Source organism: Procambarus clarkii, chromosome 49 (genome assembly GCF_040958095.1).
Source record: "Procambarus clarkii isolate CNS0578487 chromosome 49, FALCON_Pclarkii_2.0, whole genome shotgun sequence".
NCBI classification, from domain to species: domain Eukaryota; kingdom Metazoa; phylum Arthropoda; class Malacostraca; order Decapoda; family Cambaridae; genus Procambarus; species Procambarus clarkii.
In genome coordinates, this window is record NC_091198.1 from 14,312,487 (window position 1) to 14,336,769 (window position 24,283).

The 24,283-nt window shown below is 41.3% G+C and overlaps 2 protein-coding genes across 2 annotated transcripts; one reads left to right on the plus strand and one right to left on the minus strand.

Annotated features, from left to right (window-relative positions):
* Positions 1-510: 510 nt before the first annotated feature.
* On the plus strand, positions 511-10,928 carry LOC138351398 (zinc finger protein 239-like). The gene is made up of 2 exons (XM_069303213.1): positions 511-1,135; positions 10,906-10,928. The coding sequence occupies exons 1-2, from the start codon at positions 511-513 to the stop codon at positions 10,926-10,928; spliced, it is 648 nt and encodes a 215-aa protein (XP_069159314.1).
* A 40-nt stretch (positions 10,929-10,968) lies between these two features.
* LOC138351399 (zinc finger protein 493-like) lies at positions 10,969-12,135 on the minus strand. Its single transcript, XM_069303214.1, has one exon. The coding sequence runs from the start codon at positions 12,133-12,135 to the stop codon at positions 10,969-10,971; it is 1,167 nt and encodes a 388-aa protein (XP_069159315.1).
* Positions 12,136-24,283: the final 12,148 nt, after the last annotated feature.

Below are 24,283 nucleotides of genomic sequence, written 5' to 3' on the forward strand. Positions count from 1 at the left end.
AGAAATGCCGATTAAATGCGACCTCAGAACACTGAAAAGATTTACTGAACAAAAAATTGTACCACTTACGGGCTATTCATGCCCGTGCCACCTTGGGGTGGCTTTATCTTCATCAATCAATCAATCATCCAGCAGTGAATGGGTACCTTTTAAACGATTTGGCGGGTCGTATTCCAGGGAAAATAAGGATTAAGGACCTGCCCGAAACGCTACGCGTGCTAGTGGCTTTACAAGAATATAAGAACTCTTATATATATATAAATAAATAAATAATTAAATGAATAAATGAATAGAATGGCCGTTATTTAAGTAAACTAGTGTAAATATTATAGTCTACCCAAATTTGACCAAAGAAAACATCAAAGTTTACGTAACTGCGAAAGTGACCGAAATCACCACAACAACCGTTGCCTGCAAATTTCCTGACGAAGTAGACTCGTACAGTCATTGGGTGGAGGAGGAAACCTTGAGGCAAATTCTACGTAACATAAAGAAGGAAAAAGAACAAACATGAAGACATCATCTTGGTTCAAGTATCATACACAGTGGAAGTGTTGTATCTCCAAGAGACGGCCCACGCTGCAAAACAATTGCTGTCGTCCTGGGAAGGATATAAGCTTCCCACAAACTTTACCGGAAATTAACCGGCCACCGGTCATTAAGGTGGCACCTCACCGATGTCCTGAGTGTGGGAAAGGATTCAGTTATCCTAATACTATGAAGGCTCACATGGTAGTGCATACAGGTGAGAAACCTTACGAGTGCCCAGAGTGTGGGAACAGATTTAGTCGTCTTCAAAATATGAAGGCCCACAGGAAGTTGCATATGGATAAAAAAACATTTAGTTACACGTGTGCCGATTGTGGGAAAGGTTTTAATCACCTTGGGACTATGAAGAGGCACATGGTTGTGCATACAGGTGATAAACCTTATTCTTGCCATATATGTGGGAACAGATTCAGTCGTCTTTCAAATGTGAAAATTCATATGGTATTACATGCCCATGATAAACCTCATGAGTGTCCTGAATGTGGGAAAAGATTCAGTCAGCTTGGAAATATGAAGAGGCACAGGACGATGCATACAGATGATAGACCTTTCGAATGTTCGGAATGTGGCAGAAAATTCAAAAGACGTAATAGTATAATAAACCATATGTCGGTGCATGCAATTAATAAAACTTATGAGTGTAGTGAGTGTGGGAGAACATTCAGAAACCGTAGCACTATAATAAAACACGTGTCAATGCATTTTGAACATAGTAAACTAAAAATATCTCAAGCATGGGAAAGCATATATATGTAATCATCTTTAACCATTCATAATTCATAGCTTATGGTGCAGACTGATATCCATGCATACAGATGATAAACCTTTCAAGTGTGCGTGAAAATTTAAAAGAACATACCAGTATAATGTCATATTAGTGCAGATAAAAAATAAATTTCTCATTCTTCTGTGAGAAAAATTTAGGTGTAGCAGAATTGAAGTCATCTATTTGTGCTTTCAAGTGATGAATTTAACTCTGGTTAACTGCAGTGTCATCAAATCTAGCCAATCTTCAATCTACCCTTGAGCCTGGACATGAGTGGTCTTCTCAATTATAATTTGGGCTAATATTCGGACTTGGGGTTTTGGAGGTTTAATAGGGGGTCTTGGCGGCCCAGTACAGTATTTGTCCCTGCCCCAGGTCAGTGTCCCTGGTCCCAATCAGTCCTCTGTGGCACTGGGCCAGGTTTCACTGCCCATGGTCTGTTTGGAATTATATCTCCTCCTTCCTGGCAAGTCCATTATTTTTTCTGTTTCTCTGTGGTTAGCTTCAGGGAGCCACCAAGAGCCTACTCCCAGACAACCAGTCTTTAAAGAAATAAAATGCCAACCTACCAGGTTTGTTGGTTTCGTTCATTGTCGATCAGCTCTGGAATAGTTGGTGGAGCAAGTGTTTATAAATATAACTTTTTTTTTAATATATTATTCACCATTTTACTTGATATAATTTTATATACACTGTATAAACAAAAAACTCCTCACCTCTGAAGGATTCGAATTCAGACAGCCTTGCACTTTGGCATGTCCAGTACTTTAACTGCTAGGCCACACTGACTATTCCAAAGAATTGGAAGTTGTCTGACCTTTAACCCAATTCCCGACAACCTTGTTGAGAATTAGGAATATATAACCCAATTGTAACCTTGTGGGGGACCATTTATTCCATGACCCTGTAATTTCCTTGTCAATCTTTCATGTGGTACCTTATCAAAGGCTATAGCAAAATCCATGTATGTATACTACATCCACCAGAAGTACCATATCTGAGAAGCTGGTTAATGTTTCCAAAAATGTGAGCAGGATCTATTTTTTAACAAACCTATGTTGTGTTGATTATACAAGGTTATTCACTGAAAGATGGTAGTCTTGAAAGAATTTACCATTTAATCACCTAAATCTGTACTTGACAACTCATTATACCTTTGTGTGTATGTAAAGTATATTATATACAGTATACACACACACACCTTTAATTGTGCGTGTTTTATTGTGACATTAATTCTGGGTGATAGTTTTAAAAGAAAAAATGCATAAAAAATGATGTTAGGTAAGGGTTTGTCCTAGTTAACTTCTGTCATTAATAGAATATGAAGGTGTATAAATTGCAAGGAGCATGGTTGTTTTAGACACAAGTCAAATTGACAAAGCTAATTTTTTTTAAATCGTATATTGTTATAGTAGGCTGCATTAGCTAAGGTTTGGTTGTATTGAGATCAGTTAGGTTAGGTTGATTTGTATTAGGCTGGGATGGTTTGAGGTGAGCTAGGCCATCCTGACATTGTGGGGCAAAGTACAATTATGTGCAAGTTAAAACAATGTTAAAAACACATCTTGTTTATTGGCTTATGTTGTTGTTTTAGATTCAGCTACTCGGAACAAAAATTCCTAAGTAGCACGGGCTATGGTGAGCCCATAGTGTTCTTACCTGGCACAGGAGTGGGGCTTTTGTAATAGGTAATTATTGGCATAGTCATCATGTTTAGCAGTTTATATATATTTATGGTATATTATTTGAGTAATTAATACTGTTGTGATATTTTTAATTTGTAAACATTGCATATTTAACACTAATTAAACAAATACAAAGGACTTGGTTAGCATTGCAGACTGTTATGACCCTAGGCCCAGTGTTGAACTGTGCAGATGGGATTCTGGATCATACAACATTTCAAATCAAATCAAATCTATTCAGGTAAAAGTACATTGCATACATACAAGATAAGTTACAAACATAATATTGGATTTATAGTACTATATAGTAGTATAGTAATATTGGATAGCTAGTACATACAATGCCTAAAGCCAATAATACACACAGCATTTCGAGCAACATATTTGTTGTATTTGTTTACATATAAATTTGAGGGACTTTAGTAGGTTGTATATTTTTTCTGATGATAGGCCCTGAAAGTGATGAGAATATATGTTAGGAGAATGGTTATATAAATTATAGTTTTTGCTCAGCGTGGTACTGGCTGATTGTGGCGTTCCCCCGCCTCTTACTCTACTTCTTAAGGTTTATTACTAAATTAGTACGTACTAACGTACTTAAGTACTTCATTTAAGTGCCACCCTTCTGTTCCAAGGAAATCCAGATCCTGTCCAGTGGAGCATGTGGTTCAGAGATATCCATATACTGTACGGTATACAGTACTGTATATTTATTTAGGTTAAAGTAAATTGTTCCTGAAAGAATTGTAGACTTTACCACTACAGTAGTTTGCTATTATGTGAATCTCGTCTCCCTATTTATGCGGAGGTGAGGTAAGGTAGATGTGGTATTGTGTATTGTGTTACTTACAATAATAATAAAAATGTTTATTCAGGTAAAAGTACATACTGTACATGTATATACAAAATGAGTTACAAAAATAATGTTGGATTTCTAGACAGCTAGTATATACTAAGCCTAAAGCCACCAATACGCATAACATTTCAGGCAAGATGTGGGAAAACACATAATAAACTAATTGAGATAAAAAGCATAAATTGAACTGAAATAAAGGGAAAAAATGTTAGATGAAACTGTTGTACACTAGGGAGTGTAGTTTACAATAAATAGTAACTGACTTACAGGAGTTTATCATCCCCACTCATGAATAGGATAAGGCAATCTGCTCTAGACTGTCTTGTGATCTGTCACATTTGTCTTGTGAGGGTAGGCACTGATTGATTGATTGATGAAGATTAAGCCACCCAAGAGGTGGCACGGGCATGAATAGCCCGTAAGTGGTGGCCCTTTCGAGCCATTGCCAGTATCAAAAGATGATACTGGAGATCTGTGGAGGCGCAACTGCACCCTGCGTGACGGGAGATGTCTCCCGGACCAAGTGGTGACCAAATGGTGGTCGTAGGCACTGGACATGGCGAGTGTTATATTGTATCAAGGGAAAAGGTATGAATTGTAATTAGCGGACTAACTAGAATCTAAGTAGAATAACCAGGTGTAGTGGTAAGACACTCGCCTGGCTGATGATTGATTGATGAAGATTAAGCCACCCAAAAGGTGGCACGGGCATGAATAGCCCGTAAGTGGTGGCCCTTTGGAGCCATTACCAGTATCAAGAGTTGATACTGATCTGTGGAGGTGCAACTGCACCCTGCGTGACGGGAGATGTCTCCCGTGACTCGCCTGGCGTTCCGCAAGCACTTTGTCATGGGTTCGTATCCTGGCCGGGGGTGGATTTACTGGCCGCAAATCCTTAACTGTAGCCTCTGTTTAACTCAACAGTAAAATGTGTACTTGGTTGTAACAACGATTCTTCGCGGCGGGGATCGTATTCCAGGTACCTGCCCGAAACGCTACGCGTACTAGTGGCTGTACAAGAATGTAACAACTCTTGTATATCTCTCTCTCTCTCTAAAAAAAAAAAAAAAAAAAAAAAACATAAGCTAATCAGAATATGGAGCAAGAATATTACTGACATAATATACTTGCTACAGCATAACAAACATAAGATCACCAGATTGTTTCAAAAGTTAGTTATATATATAGTTTTTTTATTTATTGATATATTTATATATCATATATATATATATCATATATATATATATATATATATATATATATATATATATATATATATATATATATATATGTCGTACCTAATAGCCAGAATGCACTTCTCGGCCTACTATGCAAGGCCCGATTTGCCTAATAAGCCAAGTTTTCCTGAATTAATATATTATCTCTAACTTTTTTCTTATGAAATGATAAAGCTACCCATTACATTACGAATGAGGTCAATTTTTTTTTATTGGAGTTAAAATTAACGTAGATATATGACCGAACCTAACCAACCCTACCTAACCTAACTTTATAGGTTAGGTTTGGTTAGGTAGCCGAAAAAGTTAGGTTAGGTTAGGTTAGGTAGGTTAGGTAGACGAAAAACAATTAATTCATGAAAACTTGGCTTATTAGGCAAATCTGGCCTTGCATAGTAGGCATAGAAGTGAGTTCTGGCTACTAGGTACGACATATATATATATATATATATATATATATATATATATATATATATATATATATATATATATATATATATATATATATATGCAAACAAGCCTGAATGTTCCCCAGGACTATATACAACTGAAAACTCACACTGGTCACAGAAGTGACTCGAAGTATGGGTTCGAGTTTTCAGTTATATATATATATATATATATATATATATATATATATATATATATATATATATATATATATATATATATATATATATATATATATATATATATATAAATATATATATATATATATTTATGATATATAAATATATCAATAAATAAAAAAATACAGGAATAAGTAAACAAATCATATAAATAAGTTTTTTTTTATTAAAACTCATATTATTGGGCCGTAAGAGTTGTCGTTTGGGAAATGTACTTTATTACATCCTTGGTCGTGTATTCGGTTACCGTGTTCCTGACTCCCGCGAAGTAGGAATATGTCATTCTTCGCGGCGGCCCCAGCACTGGCCGTTGCGACTCCAGCAGTTCAATCCTCGTGGTCGTTGTAATATATCCTATCACATGTCTATGACAATCGACGGTCGAACGCGTAGCCGAGCTGGTGGTCTGGGTCACCATAAGCGTCTGTGGTGTACTTGTTGTTGAGGAAGGTGTGTGCCACTCAGTGAAAAAGGTTGTGTCAATTATACGAAGAGTCACAGTGAGATTCCAAGTGACGTACGTTCCTTCCGTGTTTACTATTTTGGTTACCGATGTGACGTAGACGGAGCGAGTAATGGTGTCCGGTTTGGGATGTACCGTTCGGGTGATGGTGGATACGACGGTGTATGATGGCATAGCTACTGTGTTCGGAATAAGAGAATTGGTCGTGGTGATAAGGAAAGCATTCAAGTTAGAGAGGGCCATCCCCACTAAGAGAAGAAATGCCAGCCACATGATTCTTACTGTACGTTAGATAAATCTGTGAATGAGTCAAGATTGATGATTGATTAAGGCACCCAAGAGGTGGCACAGGGATGAATAGTCTGTAGAATGATTCAACTTATTGCCCGCACAGATCTATATATCTCCCTTCACCTCACTCCAACCTACAATATATTTTTGTGATTATTTTCATGACAACGTTTGCCTCGTAATATTTTTACAATTTTTGTTTTTAACAATAGACACACTGGTATCCAACTAATACTTTAAGCCTTCCTTAAGGTGCCACTTATTTATGCTATTACTAATGTGGTTAGCTATTAATATATTCGTTACCAGATATATGCCAGTCGAAGATTCAGGGACTAGTTTGGATGAAAAGCAAACATGATAGTCAAGATTATTTATCTCTTGCATAAGAAGCAGCCATTTGTTAACTATCTATCCAGCATTCAGACTAGTGTGATCACTGAACAAATCCACAAGGGCAGTGACGAGGATTCGAACCCACGTCCTTAGTCGACTGCGCCACGACATAAGAACAAAGGTAACTGTAGAAGGCCTATTGGCCTATACCAGCTCCTATTTATAACCACCCAATCCCACTCATATACATGTCCAACCCAGGCTTGAAACAATCGAGGGACCCCACCTCCACCACGTTACGCGATAATTGGTTCCATGGTTAAAAGAATTGCAACCTGGATTTGTGTGTGTGTGATTATTCTTGGTATAAACAATTGAGCCCAACACATTCTAACCCCAAGCCCTGGACGAACCTTGGTAAATAGAGCTGGCGTCATACCTTAAATGTATCATACCTAAAACAAAATGTACATTTGATAATACGAATATTACTAGAAGTCAAAGGGAATCATTATAATAGGCCTAACATACAGACTTTTTGATCATCCATTCACAAAGAATTTGGTCATTAATATGAGATAATTTCGACAGTGCTTTTAAATAAGACACCAGATAATAGTATGAGACAATGGATATATATTGGATAAGTTTAGATTTAGGAAAGACCTGGGTAAATACTGGTTCGGTAACAGGGTTGTTGATTTTTGGGACCAATTACCATGTAACATAATAGAAGTAGGATCACTTGATTGTTTAAAGAGTAGGTTATATATATATATGTATATATATATATATATATATATATATATATATATATATCAAAGAATGAGGTGATTTGATAAAATGCTATGCCCAAGATTACCATCCGAGTGCCGGCGGGGAAGTGGTTCAAACAGCTTCGTCTATCACTTCCTTTTGTCCGGTCGTGATGGTCAAGCGGATTAAGGCGTCCTGTAGATACCAGTTGCGTTGCTCCTGGCAGTATGGGTTGGAGTCACTTCTGGGGTGTGAGTTTTCAGTCACACCCCAGAAGTGTGAGAAGTTACCTTGTGGATTTGTTCATTTCATGCATCACGTTATTGTGATTTCGGTGTGAAATAATGTTGGATTTTTCTAGTACATACAATACCTAAAGCCACTAATACGCAGAGCATTTCAGGCAATTTTAGTACTCTTATTGATTATGCTTCTCACATTTCTGGTTTTGGTCAAGATAGGCTAAACAAGTGATATAAGGTAAAAATGAATCCATGAGAATAATTTTACGATGGCCAAGAACTGTTATGCTTAAGATAATAAGGATGGACTTGACCTTACACAGTATTGGGGATTGAATTTATGAGATAAATGTAACTTCAGTGAATAGACTAATGAGAGGCGGGGGACCTAATGAATTAATCCACTCAAAAGGTGGGAAGGAATGAACAACGTATTTCAAACTGTAATAAGAGATAATATACAAGAACCTTATGGTCTAATGTTACAAAATATATATTACATTGACTGAGAAACAATTAACAAGCGACGTGTGTTCAAGTATGTTTATTGAGACAAGAAAACAATATATCTCAAAGGAATAGATGTTTAAGATTCAGCTACTTAGAACAAAACGTTTAAGTAGCACGGGCTATGGCGAGCCCGTAAAAAAAGGGGATAGAGTAGCTTAGGCTATTTCTACCGGGTCCATTAGTAAAACACCAAACCAGCCGATGCAACCTCTCTCCAAGGGAGACTGGGGTATTGTGGAAATTTCCACTCATGTTATTATCATCATCTAAGGAATGTATTATTCCATATCATATCTATCTATCGGCATCATTATCTATTCATCATATCTACTGTATATACATCAGCATCCTGTATGACCATTGGTTAAGTACACTGTTAGGCTTAATGCCTATACAATATGGTAGATGTGATCTCCAGAATCTAGAAGCTTCCAGGTAATCAAAAAATATTGCTGGAACCAATGTTATTACTTCCAATGATGTATTTTCAAAAACCTTAATAAAGGACAAAAGGTACTATCAACCACTGTTAATAATCTTTAAATCTCTTGTGATATAACTATATCATAATAATCAGTCTAAATAAAGAAAATAATAATTTTATAATCATTGCCGGCACCTCCTCTGAGGAGGGGACGCCGCCAGCAACACAGATTAGGCTACAAGTAGCGAATTAGGCTACTTTTGAGAGCCCCAAATTTTTCATTTTGCTACTTGCGGCATTTTGGGCTAATTTAAAAGCAATTAAGTTGGGCTAATTTAGGCTATTAATGTTAACAAAACTTAATGATGATTGTTGACCAGACCACACACTAGAAATTGAAGGGACGACGACGTTTCGGCACACGTCTCGACGACGACATAAATAATCATTAATGATGATTATTTATGCTTTTATAATGTAATGTGTACAAATCACAGTCGCGTCCAACACCCTGATTGACTAGGCCACTTACCGCAGGAGGCCTGGTCAGAGACCGGCCCTCTGGGAACGTTGATCCTAGAAATCTTCGAAAGAAAGAGTACTCTCCCCAGGGGCCATACATTTCCCAACCTTAATTGTCATTAATACTTCATCCCAAAAGCTATAGCTGGTTCCACAGATCTTAATTAAGGAGAGAACGTTTTTCTGAGGTTGGAAGAAAACGCGCTCGTTTTGTAAGTGAAGCAGCTGCATGCGTGGGTGGCGGGAAAAGGGACCCCACCAGACCGCGGGCAAAGCTTATATAAACATATGTTGCGCGCGCAGGGTTTTTTCGCACCACAAGGCGCAGTGTGGTCACAATGCTATCGGAAGAAGCAATACTTTAAAGGTCCTGAAGGACGTAACTGGCCTCAAACCCGCTGACATTAGTCAGGAAGGTGAAGATATCCACTCCGGAGACTACCACCAGGACGACCATGCGGTCAACTTCAACACCGACTCCAGAACCGCCCATGACCCGGGCGACACAGAGGTAATTCCTTCTCCAGCTCCCAACACTCCTACCTTCACTATCTCAGCAGCCGCGCTAGCAGACGTGCTGTTTACAAACGATAACAGCACCACCAGCGCTCCTGAAATAGCTACAACCACCAATCAACGACACCTAAACCTACCTAAGGCTGCGAGGCGAAAGACAAAAACGCCCACTACGGAGGTTACGGACTCCTCAGACGAGGAAATCATAGTAGGAGCTCCACCGCCGCATCACAAATACGTCATCATGGAAGCCACGTCACCAAACTCTAACGACAGCACTGCTCAGCCAAAGTCACAGGCAAAGAAAAAACGGAAAACCTAGAGGTCTACACTAACCTCATAACTGGTATAGCCCTCCAGGCTGAAAACCATCATGAAGACCCCCATCCATCGCCACATCTCTAGTATCAGCCACTGATACAGATAATGGCTCCAAAAAGCCTCCACTTACGGGCTCACCATAGCCCGAGCTACTGGATCCTATCGTTCTGAGTAGCGAATCTTAAACAACAACAGCGCGCAGGTTGAGCGGTTAGACGCATCTTCACAGACCTACGTTTTCTTCCATCAGAAAACCCACCTCTTTGGAAAGCAGTGTTCTTATCTAGAAATTTACAGATTGATAAATGATGGGAAAGTTTGAAAGGATGAATTTACTTTATCAAAAAGATGAAGTAGATTGTGTTTCCCTGTTAGATAACACCAAGTCTAAAATATTAGAAATATTGAAATGTAAAAAAATTGCTATAATCCCTAAGTTTGGTGGACTGTATATAACTCCTATTATTAGATTTTTCGATTAGTTGTAGCCAAATAGTTTGTGAATCCCACTTTGCGACTACCTTTAAAATTTTCCATATGGCTACACCCCCCTCCTCGTCTAATATATCTATGTGTGAAATAGTTTAAGTACGTTTAATTGATACTCAGCTAATAGTTCTGTTTCCAGTATGCGCATTCGGGCTACAGGATCACTCCCTTGGGTAACCAGTTCTTTATAATACAGTTAAGATAGAGATATATAAAGAGAGAAAGAGTATAAAAATTAGGGTACACCCAATTCAAAGTTGCAGTGAAAATCCAGTAATAAAAACACATATTGATCTATAACTTTTATTTTAGGTAATATTTTTATTGACACATGAGATGATCCTAAAACATTAAAACATTCAATGAACATCCACTTCATTGCACTTTCTGCTTCTTGTTGCTTCTAGAAAACTCATCAGATTCAATCTCAAACTTCACTAACATATTTTGTGGCATTGATTCCTCTTCATATTCTGCTTCTTGTTGCTCGCTGGGGCACCGATTAACTCTATCATCAGAGTGCACCTCTTCCTGCCTCTTCATATTTGTAAGCTGACTTTTCTCACACTCTTCACACTTGTGAGACGTAACACCTGTATCCACTTTTACACGTTTCTTCATATTTCCACGAAGACTGTAACTTTTGCCACAATCAGGACACTTATGAGGTTCATCGTTCATATGTTGTAACATGTGATGTTTCATATTGTAACGGTTTTTGAACTGTCTTACACACTCAGGACACTGGTGAAGCTTATCAGAGTGTACCAACAGGTGTTGTTTCAACGTTTCAGAGGACTTGAACCTTTTCTCACACTCAGGACACTTGTGAGGCCTATAATCTGAATGTTTTAAAAGATGTTTTCTCAAAGCCCCAGAGTAACAGAATTTTTTCGGACACTCAGGACACTCGTGAGGCCTATAATCTGAATGTTTTAAAAGATGTTGTTTCAAAGCCGCAGGGTAACTGAATTTTTTCGGACACTCAGGACACTCGTGAGGCCTATCATCTGAATGTATTAACAGGTGAATTTTTAAAGTTCTATGGTCCTTGAACCTCTTCTCACACTCAGAACACTCGTAAGGCCTATCATCTGAATGTACTAACAGGTGCTTTTTCAAAAATTTAGGGGCTTTGAACCTTTTCTCACACTCAGGACACTCGATAGGCCTATCTTCTGAATGTACTGACAGATGTTGTTTCAAAGTTGAAGTGTCCTTAAATTTTCTCCCACACTCAGGACACTCGTGAGGCCTATCATTAGAATGCACTAACAAGTGTCTTCTCAAATGGGTTAGATCTCCGAATTTTCTCGTACACTGAGGACACGAGAAGGGCTTATCATCACAATGAAATGCCAAGTGCACTCTCAAACCTTCACTGTTCTTGAATTTTTTCTCACACTTGGGACACTTGTTTGGATTATCATTAGAATGTATAAACATGTGCCATGTCATAGTGCTAAGGTCCTTGAATTTTCTTCGGCACTCGGAACACTTGTGGGGCTTATCACCAGTACGAATCATAACGTTAGTTGTCATCTCCAAGTTGACGTGAAAGCAATGTTCCCGTAAGTCCAGGAATTGCTAAATCTTGACCAAACTAGAAGATGAGATGACGAAGTTTTGATCCGTCTAGAACCGTTTTCAAGTCGATTGTCATAAGTGCGTAGAGGGGCAAGCATATATAAGGCAGGAGTGAGGTGAGGAGCAGATAAGAGAGGTGAAAGGGCAACAACAAAAAAAGGTGTGGGTTTGATGGGTGTAAGAAAGTAGAAAGTAAGAAAGATAGAAAAGAAAGTAAGTAAGAAAGACAAAAAAAGAGAGGGGGGTAAAATTACAAGAACAAAGGTAACTGCAGTTGTTGATTTGTGGAACCAATTACCGCGTAACGTGGTGGAGGTGGGGTCCCTCGATTGTTTCAAGCGCGGGTTGGACAAGTATATGAGTGGGATTGGGTGGTTATAGATAGGAGCTGCCTCGTATGGGCCAATAGGCCTTCTGCAGTTACCTTTGTTCTTGTGTTCTTATGTTCTTAACTGTTAGTAGATAGTGGTATGGGAATCGATTTGGAGGAAGGAGGTAATAAAAGTATGTGTTTGTGGGAGAAAAGAATTGGCAAAATGATCAGGAAAAGAGAAGGGCCTCAAAATAACAATTCACTTAGGGTATATTACACTAACAGTAGAAGTCTAAGAAATAAAATAAATGATTTAAATGCTCTTGTCTGCACAGAAAAAATAGATAATGGTCACTGCTTGCTTGATTGCAAGCGGGGATGTTTCTGGCGGGGGAGAAGGAAACAATTGCGCAGCGCGTCCCGCGGCGTTGCGCGGGCAGTTTGGGGCCCCTATAAATACGGGCGCACAACGGGGCTCTGCCCTCACTCTGCCTACCCTCGCCAGGCCTTCAGATGGGACAAGGAGAGGTCGGACTGTTCTTGGCTCGATTACAGGCTGGACCTGGAATTCCGCTCGATACAGCGGGTCGCACACGTCGCTATCCAGGCAGGCAGACAGGAGGCAGGTCGGCCGGCTGCCCTTTCCCTCTCTAGCGCCCGGGCCGCAGGGCTTCCCCCGGGCTACTGTTTTGCCTACCACTCAAGAGGACCCGGCTGCACTTTTACTTCCTGCGCCTTCCAGCACTACTGCCCGCGCTGCCGTAGGCGGCACCCGGCCTACACCTCGTGCCCCCCAGCCCACTTACGCGAACCCATGACCAGCGCCCACGAAGACAACCACGGGACAAGGCTAAGAAGAGCGCCGGCAGTAACAACGCCGGTGGACGCCGACGCCCTTGACGCTTTGCTGGCGGGTTACCCCCTGCGAGACTACGTCGTGGGGGGTTTCAGAAGGGGGTTCCTTCTCGGCTTTGAAGGAGTGCGAACCCCCCTTACTTCACGCAACCCCCAGGCTACGACGGACCTCCCGCACATCGTCGGGCCCATGCTCGACAAGGAGTTGAGTCTAGGACGCATCGCGGGCCCCTACGAAGTCCCCCCTTTCAAGAATTTCAAGTGTTCACCCATAGCTCTGCGGGAGAAGTCTACGCCGGGCAAGTACCGCCTCCTGCACAACCTTAGCTACCCTTACTCCCCTGACAGTGTGAACGCCAACATCCCACGGGAATCGACGTCCGTCACCTACCAGTCTATCCATGACGCGGTGACAATGGTTGTCAGCCGGTCCCCGGGGGCTCACCTGGCAAAGTGCGACATCGCAGAAGCTTTCAGGATCGTCCCAGTACACCCGAGCGACTACCATCTGCTGGGGTTTTCTTATGGGGGCAAGTACTACTACGAGAAGATGCTCAGCATGGGAGCCGCCCCCTCCTGCCGGATCTTCGAGTCCTTCTCCAGTGCCCTGCAATGGATCCTCGCCGAGAAGTACGGGGTCTCCGACGTCGTGAAGGTATTGGACGACTTCCTCTTCGTCAGTTTCACGTTCGACGAGTGCCAGCGAAGCCTGAGGGTGTTCACTGCCCTCTGCGAGCGTCTGGGGGTCCCCTTGGCACCTCACAAAACGCAGGGCCCGTGCTCCTGCCTCACGTTCCTGGGGCTGGAGATTGATGCTCACAGGATGGAAACAAGACTACCAGAGGACAAGAGAACGAAGTACACGGCAGCGGTCGAAGTCGCGCTGAGTCAGGAGCGCATCCCTCTCCGAGATTTGCAGGCGATCATCGGGAAGTTGCAATTCGCCACCGCGGTAATCCCGGGAGGACGGGCCTTCTTGCGTCGTCTGCACCCGCTTACGCGAGGCCCACAGCGTCCCTCGCGCCTATGCCATTTGGACGCGGAGGCTAAGCACGATCTCGTCGCCTGGCGCTCCTTCCTCACTGATTTCAATGGAGTAACAGTTTTTCCCCCAGATGGCGGGTGGGGAAACGCCCCATCACTTTCAATGTGTGCAGATGCTTCTTCCAAGGGGTATGGACTAACGCTAGGGGCAGCCTGGTTCAGGGGAACATGGCCTCAGGTCTGGGGTCGGCTCAACATTGCTTTGCTCGAGCTCTACCCTTTCTTTATGGGCATAGCACTTTTCGCCCCGCACTTATTGGCCAATAAGAGGCTGGTGTGTAAATCGGACAACAGTGCAGTGGTAAGCGTGCTCAACACACTCTCTGCTAGGTGCCCACTACTAATGCAAATTGTCAGGCCCTTGGCAGTGCTGTTACTCATCCATAACATTACACTACTACCCTCCCACCTCCCAGGAAAATTAAACGGGGTTTGTGATGCTCTTTCCCGCTTACAGACGCTGCCGCCCTTGTTCCTGCGAGAAGCAGGCCTCGCCGAGACGCCGACAACAGTTCCTGCGCACCTCCTGCCCTGCAACTTCACCCTGCAACTGTGAGGACCCTATTCAACTCCCTGCAGCCAGCGACGAGGCGTACTTACAGGGCTAAGTGGGTGGAGTACGCCGCCTACGTCTTGGCAGGGCGGCAAGGAGAATGCCCCTTCGATGCTGCACCTCCGACTCTGGTGAACTTCCTGCAATCTCTGCTCTCGCGGGGCCTGGCTTACCGCTCTCTGCACGCATATCTAGCGGCCATCGCCTTCGTCTGCAAGCTACACGGTAGGAGGGACCCAACTCGGCACTTCCTGGTCACCCAACTCCTCAAAGGGGCACGTAACTCCGCACAGCGGGCCCCTGCGCGGCGTCTCCCAGTGACGAGGAGCCTCCTGCATCGCCTGCTGCGGGCACTGGGAGGCGTATGTAACTCTGCCTATGAGAAGTCCTGCTACAGGGCGCTCTTCTCCCTGGCTTTCCACGCCTGCCTACGCCCGGGTGAGGCGGTTTACGTGGACCATGGACGACACACGCTCAACCTTGAGCAGGTATCACTTACGACGGCAGGAGTAGATATCGTCTTCAACACCTACAAGCACAGTGCAGGGCGCACGCCCACCCTCTCCCTGAGAGCGAACCCTTCCAGCAAGTACTGCCCGGTTCGTGCCCTGTCTAAATACTTTAATCTCAGGGGCCTGCGCCCGGGGCCCATATTCAAACACGCCGCAGGCGCTCCTGTCACCAGGCGAGATTTCTCCAAGATCCTACGCTCTGCCCTCTCGGCGCTAGGCTTGCCTCCAGATGACTACGCGCCGCATTCCTTCCGTATCGGCAGGGCCACTCAGCTGTCTCGGGATGGGCTCGCCACTTCAGAAATAATGGCTGTCGGCAGGTGGAGGAGTAGCGCTTTCACATCCTACGTCAGGCGGGACGTTGTTGCTCTGCCACTTTGAGTGCCTCACGCGGCCAGCTGGCACTCGCCCTTCGGGGGGGGGTCCGGCCGCTGGCCTGCGGTGGGGGTGCAGCGCCGGTCCCCAAGTGTCCCGCTGTCCGCAGCTAATACTTTGCCCAGTCTAGGTGCTAGTAAGCCCTACTTGTAGTCAACCCCTTCTCCTTATTCATTAGGTCTTACCGGCCTTTTGGTCGGGTACATTATGTGTTATGTGGTCTCTCACTTATTAGTTACTCTTTGTGTCCTGCCTGTTATATCCTAGTGTTAGATAATTACTCACATTTGCATTCGGCCTTAATTCTAGTACCAGTTAATGCTTTACGTTTCTGCAGAATTAGTTCCATGTCACTATAGGCTAAGGTCTCATAATTACTACGGGTGTACCTTTTAAGTTAAACCTAGTCCTCGGACTTGGAATTGTTACTGTTAATTCTTACTTTATATATTTACATGTTCTGCAGAATTTAATCTTCAATAAACTTTAACGCCCCATGCTGCCTGTATCTTTCTTCCCCTGGACAGAAAATGGTCACTGCTTGCTTGATTGCAAGCGGGGATGTTTCTGGCGGGGGAGAAGGAAACAATTGCGCAGCGCGTCCCGCGGCGTTGCGCGGGCAGTTTGTGCGCCCCTATAAATACGGGCGCACAACGGGGCTCTGCCCTCACTCTGCCTACCCTCGCCGCTGCCCTCGCAAAATCCCACCCTCCACCCCTTTGCAAGCGGCTGCTTTCGTACCCTCGTCATGCTTTGCACAGCGTCCTGTTTGTCTTCCCACTGCTGTGGGAAGGGGGGTGCAGCGCCGGTCCCCAAGTGTCCCGCTGTCCGCAGCTAATACTTTGCCCAGTCTAGGTGCTAGTAAGCCCTACTTGTAGTCAACCCCTTCTCCTTATTCATTAGGTCTTACCGGCCTTTTGGTCGGGTACATTATGTGTTATGTGGTCTCTCACTTATTAGTTACTCTTTGTGTCCTGCCTGTTATATCCTAGTGTTAGATAATTACTCACATTTGCATTCGGCCTTAATTCTAGTACCAGTTAATGCTTTACGTTTCTGCAGAATTAGTTCCATGTCACTATAGGCTAAGGTCTCATAATTACTACGGGTGTACCTTTTAAGTTAAACCTAGTCCTCGGACTTGGAATTGTTACTGTTAATTCTTACTTTATATATTTACATGTTCTGCAGAATTTAATCTTCAATAAACTTTAACGCCCCATGCTGCCTGTATCTTTCTTCCCCTGGACAGAAATTATTGCACTTACCGAAACGTGGATGAAGGTAGAAAATAGAGAACTATTAGCTGAATATCAAATAAATGGATTTAAACTATTTCACACAGATAGATATAAGAACATAAGAACAAAGGCAACTGCAGAAGGCCTATTGGCCCATACGAGGCAGCTCCTATTCTATAACCACCCAATCCCACTCATATACTTGTCCAACCCGCGCTTGAAACAATCGAGGGACACCACCTCCACCACGTTACGCGGCAATTGGCTCCACAAATCAACAACCCTGTTACTGAACCAGTATTTACCCAAGTCTTTCCTAAATCTAAACTTATCCAATTTATACCCATTGTTTCGTGTTCTGTCTTGTGTTGATATTTTTAATACCCTATTAATATCCCCCCTGTTATGTCCATTCATCCACTTGTAAACCTCTATCATGTCACCCCTAACTCTTCGCCTTTCCAGTGAATGCAACTTAAGCTTTAAAAAAAAAAAAAAAAAAAAAAAAAAAAATAGAGTCTCATGGTATTGGGGGTGCTATATTAAGCTGGATTAGGGCATGGCTATACCAAAGGAAACAGAGAGTTAGTATAAATGGAATCAAGTCAGAGTGGGAAAATGTTGTAAGTGGAGTGCCTCAAGGCTCTGTCCTGGGACCTCTGTTGTTTATAATATATATAAATGATTTAGATTCAGGTTTGAGTAGCAACATTTGCAAATTTGCCGATGATACGAAAATCGGTAGGGAAATTAATTCGGAGGAGGACTCACTATCACTTCAAGTTGATCTAGATAGGGTTTTGAAATGGTCAAAGGATTGGCAGATGCAGTTTAATGCTGATAAATGTAAAGTTCTGAGGTTAGGTAATGATGATAGAGTTACAAGATACGAGCTAGATGGTGTTGTGATTGCGAAGTCGGATTGCGAAAGGGATCTGGGAGTTATGATTAGTAAGAATTTAAAACAAAAGGATCAATGCATAAATGTTCGTAATAAGGCAAATCGGACACTTGGATTTATTAATCGCAGCGTTAGTAACAAGACACCTGGTGTGGTTCTCAAGCTATATCTTGCTCTAGTTAGGCCCCATTTAGATTATGCAGTTCAGTTTTGGTCGCCATATTATAGAATGGATATAAATTCACTTGAACGTGTCCAGCGTAGGATGACTAAGTTAATTCCCCAAATTAGAAATCTTTCATATGAAGAAAGATTAACAAAGCTTAAGTTGCATTCACTGGAAAGGCGAAGAGTTAGGGGTGACATGATAGAGGTTTACAAGTGGATGAATGGACATAACCGGGGGGATATTAATAGGGTATTAAAAGTATCAACACAGGACAGAATACGAAACAATGGATATAAATTGGATAAGTTTAGATTTAGGAAAGACTTGGGTAAATACTGGTTCAGTAACAGGGTTGTTGATTTGTGGAACCAATTGCCGCGTAACATTGTGGAGGTGGGGTCCCTCGATTGTTTCAAGCACGGGTTGGACAAGTATATGAGTGGGATTGGGTGGTTATAGAATAGGAGCTGCCTCGTATGGGCCAATAGGCCTTCTGCAGTTACCTTTGTTCTTATGTTCTTTGTTAATCTTTCTTCATATGAAAGATTTCTAATTTGGGGAATTAACTTAGTCATCCTACGTTGGACACGTTCAAGTTAATTTATATCCATTCTATAATACAGCGACCAAAACTGAACTGCATAATCTAAATGGAGCCTAACCAGAGCAAGATATAGCTTAAGAACCACACCAGGTGTCTTGTTACTAACGCTTCGATTAATAAATCCCAGTGTCCTATTCGCCTTATTACGAACATTCATGCATTGATCCTTTTGTTTTAAATTCTTACTAACCATAACTCCCAGATCCCTTTCGCAATCCGACTTCGCAATCACAACACCATCTAGCTCGTATCTTGTAACTCTATCATCATTACCTAACCTCAGAACTTTACATTTATCAGCATTAAACTGCATTTGCCAATCATTTGACCATTTCAAAACCCTATCTAGATCAACTTGAAGTGATAGTGAGTCCTCCTCCGAATTAATTTCCCTACCAATTTTCGTATCATCGGCAAATTTGCAAATGTTGCTACTCAAACCTGAATGTAAATCATTTATATATATTATAAACAACAGAGGTCCCAGGACAGAGCCCTGAGGTACTCCACTAACAACATTATCCCACTCTGACTTAACCCCATTTATGCTAACTCTCTGTTTCCTTTGGAATAGCCATGCCCTAATCCAACTTAATATAGAACATAAGAACAAAGGTAACTGCAGAAGGCCTATTGGCCCATACGAGGCAGCTCCTATTCTATAACCACCCAATCCCACTCATATACTTGTCCAACCCGCGCTTGAAACAATCGAGGGACCCCACCTCCACCACGTTACGCGGCAATTGGTTCCACAAATCTACAACCCTGTTACTGAACCATAAGAACATAAGAACAAAGGTAACTGCAGAAGGCCTATTGGCCCATACGAGGCAGCTCCTATTCTATAACCACCCAATCCCACTCATATACTTGTCCAACCCGTGCTTGAGACAATCGAGGGACCCCACCTCCACAATGTTACGCGGCAATTGGTTCCACAAATCAACAACCCTGTTACTGAACCAGTATTTACCCAAGTCTTTCCTAAATCTAAACTTATCCAATTTATATCCATTGTTTCGTGTTCTGTCCTGTGTTGATACTTTTAATACCCTATTAATATCCCCCCGGTTATGTCCATTCATCCACTTGTAAACCTCTATCATGTCACCCCTAACTCTTCGCCTTTCCAGTGAATGCAACTTAAGCTTTGTTAATCTTTCTTCATATGAAAGATTTCTAATTTGGGGAATTAACTTAGTCATCCTACGCTGGACACGTTCAAGTGAATTTATATCCATTCTATAATATGGCGACCAAAACTGAACTGCATAATCTAAATGGGGCCTAACTAGAGCAAGATATAGCTTGAGAACCACACCAGGTGTCTTGTTACTAACGCTGCGATTAATAAATCCAAGTGTCCGATTTGCCTTATTACGAACATTTATGCATTGATCCTTTTGTTTTAAATTCTTACTAATCATAACTCCCAGATCCCTTTCGCAATCCGACTTCGCAATCACAACACCATCTAGCTCGTATCTTGTAACTCTATCATCATTACCTAACCTCAGAACTTTACATTTATCAGCATTAAACTGCATCTGCCAATCCTTTGACCATTTCAAAACCCTATCTAGATCAACTTGAAGTGATAGTGAGTCCTCCTCCGAATTAATTTCCCTACCGATTTTCGTATCATCGGCAAATTTGCAAATGTTGCTACTCAAACCTGAATCTAAATCATTTATATATATTATAAACAACAGAGGTCCCAGGACAGAGCCTTGAGGCACTCCACTTACAACATTTTCCCACTCTGACTTGATTCCATTTATACTAACTCTCTGTTTCCTTTGGTATAGCCATGCCCTAATCCAGCTTAATATAGCACCCCCAATACCATGAGACTCTATTTTTTTAATCAGTCTTTCATGTGGCACTGTATCAAAAGCTTTGCTAAAGTCAAGGTATACAACATCGCAATCCTTACCACTATCAACTGCCTCAACAATGCTAGAATAAAAAGATAACAAATTTGTTAAACATGAACGGCCATTTATAAAACCATGTTGCGACTCAATTATTAATTTGTTTTTCAAGATGAAGACGAATTTTATTTGCTATTATAGATTCGAGTAACTTTCCCACAATAGACGTTAGGCTAATTGGTCGATAGTTAGACGCAAGTGATCTATCTCCTTTCTTAAAAACTGGTATCACATTAGCAACTTTCCAAAACTCTGGCACTCTGCCTGACTCTATTGATTAATTAAATATGGTTGACAGTGGGTCACAAAGCTCCTCTTTGCATTCTTTAAGCACCCTAGCAAACACTTCATCCGGCCCTGGGGATTTGTTTGGTTTGAGTTTTACTATTTGTTTAAGAACATCCTCCCTGGTAACTGCTAAACTCGTCAACCTGTCCTCGTCCCCACCCACATAGACTTGTTCGGCTGAAGGCATATTGTTAAGTTCCTCTTTAGTAAATACAGATACAAAATATTTATTAAAAATACTACTCATCTCTTCATCACTATCTGTTATTTGACCTGTCTCAGTTTTTAATGGACCTATCCTTTCCCTAGTCTTAGTACGATATAACTGAAAAAACCCTTTAGGATTTGTCTTTGCTTGCCCTGCTATGCGAACTTCATAGTTTCTTTTTGCTTTCCTTATCTCTTTTTTAACATTTCTAACCAGTTGTACGAATTCCTGTTCTAAAGTGACCTCCCCATTTTTAATCCTTTTGTACCAAGCTCTCTTTTTACCTATAAGGTTCTTCAAATTCTTTGTTATCCACTTTGGGTCATTAGTATACGATCTATTCAATTTGTATGGTATACTACGTTCCTGTGCTTTGTTTAGAATATTCTTAAATAAGTTATATATTGAATCCACATCGAAATCCCCATTTAAGTCACCTATCGCTGGGTTCATGTCTCGCTCCAAGACCGGCCCACACCCCATACCCAAGCCTTTCCAATCAATTTGACCCAAAAAATTTCTTAGGCTATTAAAATCAGCTTTTCGAAAATCTGGCACTTTAACAGAATTTTCTCCTACTGGTCTATTCCATTCTATGCTAAATCTGATTTCTTTGTGATCACTGCTCCCTAGCTCACTCCCTATTTCGATGTCATTAATTTGCGTTTCCCTGTTAGTTAACACTAAATCTAAAATATTATTTTCCCGTGTTGGTTCCTTAATGTGTTGCGTAAGAAAGCAATCGTCAATTAATTCTAGAAAATCTTCTGCTTCACTATTCCCTGTTTTGTTCAACCAGTTTATTCCGCTAAAATTAAAGTCACCCATGACATAAATACTGTTAGATCTAGATGCTCTAGATATTTCATCCCATAGATGCTTTGCTTCCATTCTGTCTAAATTTGGTGGCCTATATATTACTCCTATTATAATATTATTAGCTTTTTCGTTTAATTCAATCCAAATAGTTTCTGTGTGTGGCTCTGTTTTGATTCCCTCTTTGAGACTACATTTCAAATTGTCCCTAACATATATGGCTACTCCACCTCCTCGTCTAATATATCTATCTGTGTGAAATAGTTTAAATCCATATATTTGATATTCAGCTAATAGTTCTCTATTTTCTACATTCATCCACGTTTCGGTAAGTGCAATAATATCTATTTTTTCTGTGCAGACAAGAGCATTTAATTCGTTAATTTTATTTCTTAGACTTCTACTGTTAGTGTAATATACCCTAAGTGAATTGTTATTTTGCGGACCTTCTCTTTCCCTGATCGTTTTGCCAATTCCTTTCTCCCACAAACACATACTTTTATTACCTCCTTCCTCCAAATCAATTCCCATACCTCTATCTACTAACAGTTTAAACCCAAACAAACACCTCTAACCACTTCTTCTAACGAGTTCGCAACAGCAACAACCCCAGCTCTCGATAGATGCACCCCATCACGAGCATACATTTCATTTCTTCCATAGAAGTGTTCCCAGTTGTCTATGAAAGATATTGCATTTGATTTGCAATATCTTTCCAGCCGGCAATTGACACCAAGTGCCCTCGATATCCATTCATTTCCCACTCCCTTTCTTGGAAGAATGCCACATATGATCGGGATTCCTCCCTTGCTCCTAACTAACTCTATGGCTGAGTTAGTTGTTCTGAGTATTTTGGGTAATACTCAGAACACTTGGGTAAATACTGGTTCTACTCAGAAACTGAGTTTCTGAGTAGAACCAGTATTTACCCAAGTCTTTCCTAAATCTAAACTTATCCAATTTATACCCATTGTTTCGTGTTCTGTCCTGTGTTGATACTTTTAATACCCTATTAATATCCCCCTTGTTATGTCCATTCACCCACTTGTAAACCTCTATCATGTCGCCCCTAACTCTTCGCCTTTCCAGTGAATGCAACTTAAGCTTTGTTAATCTTTCTTCATATGAAAGATTTCTAATTTGGGGAATTAACTTAGTCATTAATCCTTAGTTAGGTTAGGTAATGATGATAGAGTTACAAGATACGAGCTAGATGGTGTTGTGATTGCGAAGTCGGATTGCGAAAGGGATCTGGGAGTTATGATTAGTAAGAATTTAAAACAAAAGGATCAATGCATAAATGTTCGTAATAAGGCAAATCGGACACTTGGATTTATTAATCGCAGCGTTAGTAACAAGACACCTGGTGTGGTTCTCAAGCTATATCTTGCTCTAGTTAGGCCCCATTTAGATTATGCAGTTCAGTTTTGGTCGCCATATTATAGAATGGATATAAATTCACTTGAACGTGTCCAGCGTAGGATGACTAAGTTAATTCCCCAAATTAGAAATCTTTCATATGAAGAAAGATTAACAAAGCTTAAGTTGCATTCACTGGAAAGGCGAAGAGTTAGGGGTGACATGATAGAGGTTTACAAGTGGATGAATGGACATAACCGGGGGGATATTAATAGGGTATTAAAAGTATCAACACAGGACAGAACACGAAACAATGGATATAAATTGGATAAGTTTAGATTTAGGAAAGACTTGGGTAAATACTGGTTCAGTAACAGGGTTGTTGATTTGTGGAACCAATTGCCGCGTAACATTGTGGAGGTGGGGTCCCTCGATTGTTTCAAGCACGGGTTGGACAAGTATATGAGTGGGATTGGGTGGTTATAGAATAGGAGCTGCCTCGTATGGGCCAATAGGCCTTCTGCAGTTACCTTTGTTCTTATGTTCTTATGTTCATCCTACGCTGGACACGTTCAAGTGAATTTATATCCATTCTATAATATGGCGACCAAGACTGAACTGCATAATCTAAATGGGGCCTAACTAGAGCAAGATATAGCTTGAGAACCACACCAGGTGTCTTGTTACTAACGCTGCGATTAATAAATCCAAGTGTCCGATTTGCCTTATTACGAACATTTATGCATTGATCCTTTTGTTTTAAATTCTTACTAATCATAACTCCCAGATCCCTTTCGCAATCCGACTTCGCAATCACAACACCATCTAGCTCGTATCTTGTAACTCTATCATCATTACCTAACCTCAGAACTTTACATTTATCAGCATTAAACTGCATCTGCCAATCCTTTGACCATTTCAAAACCCT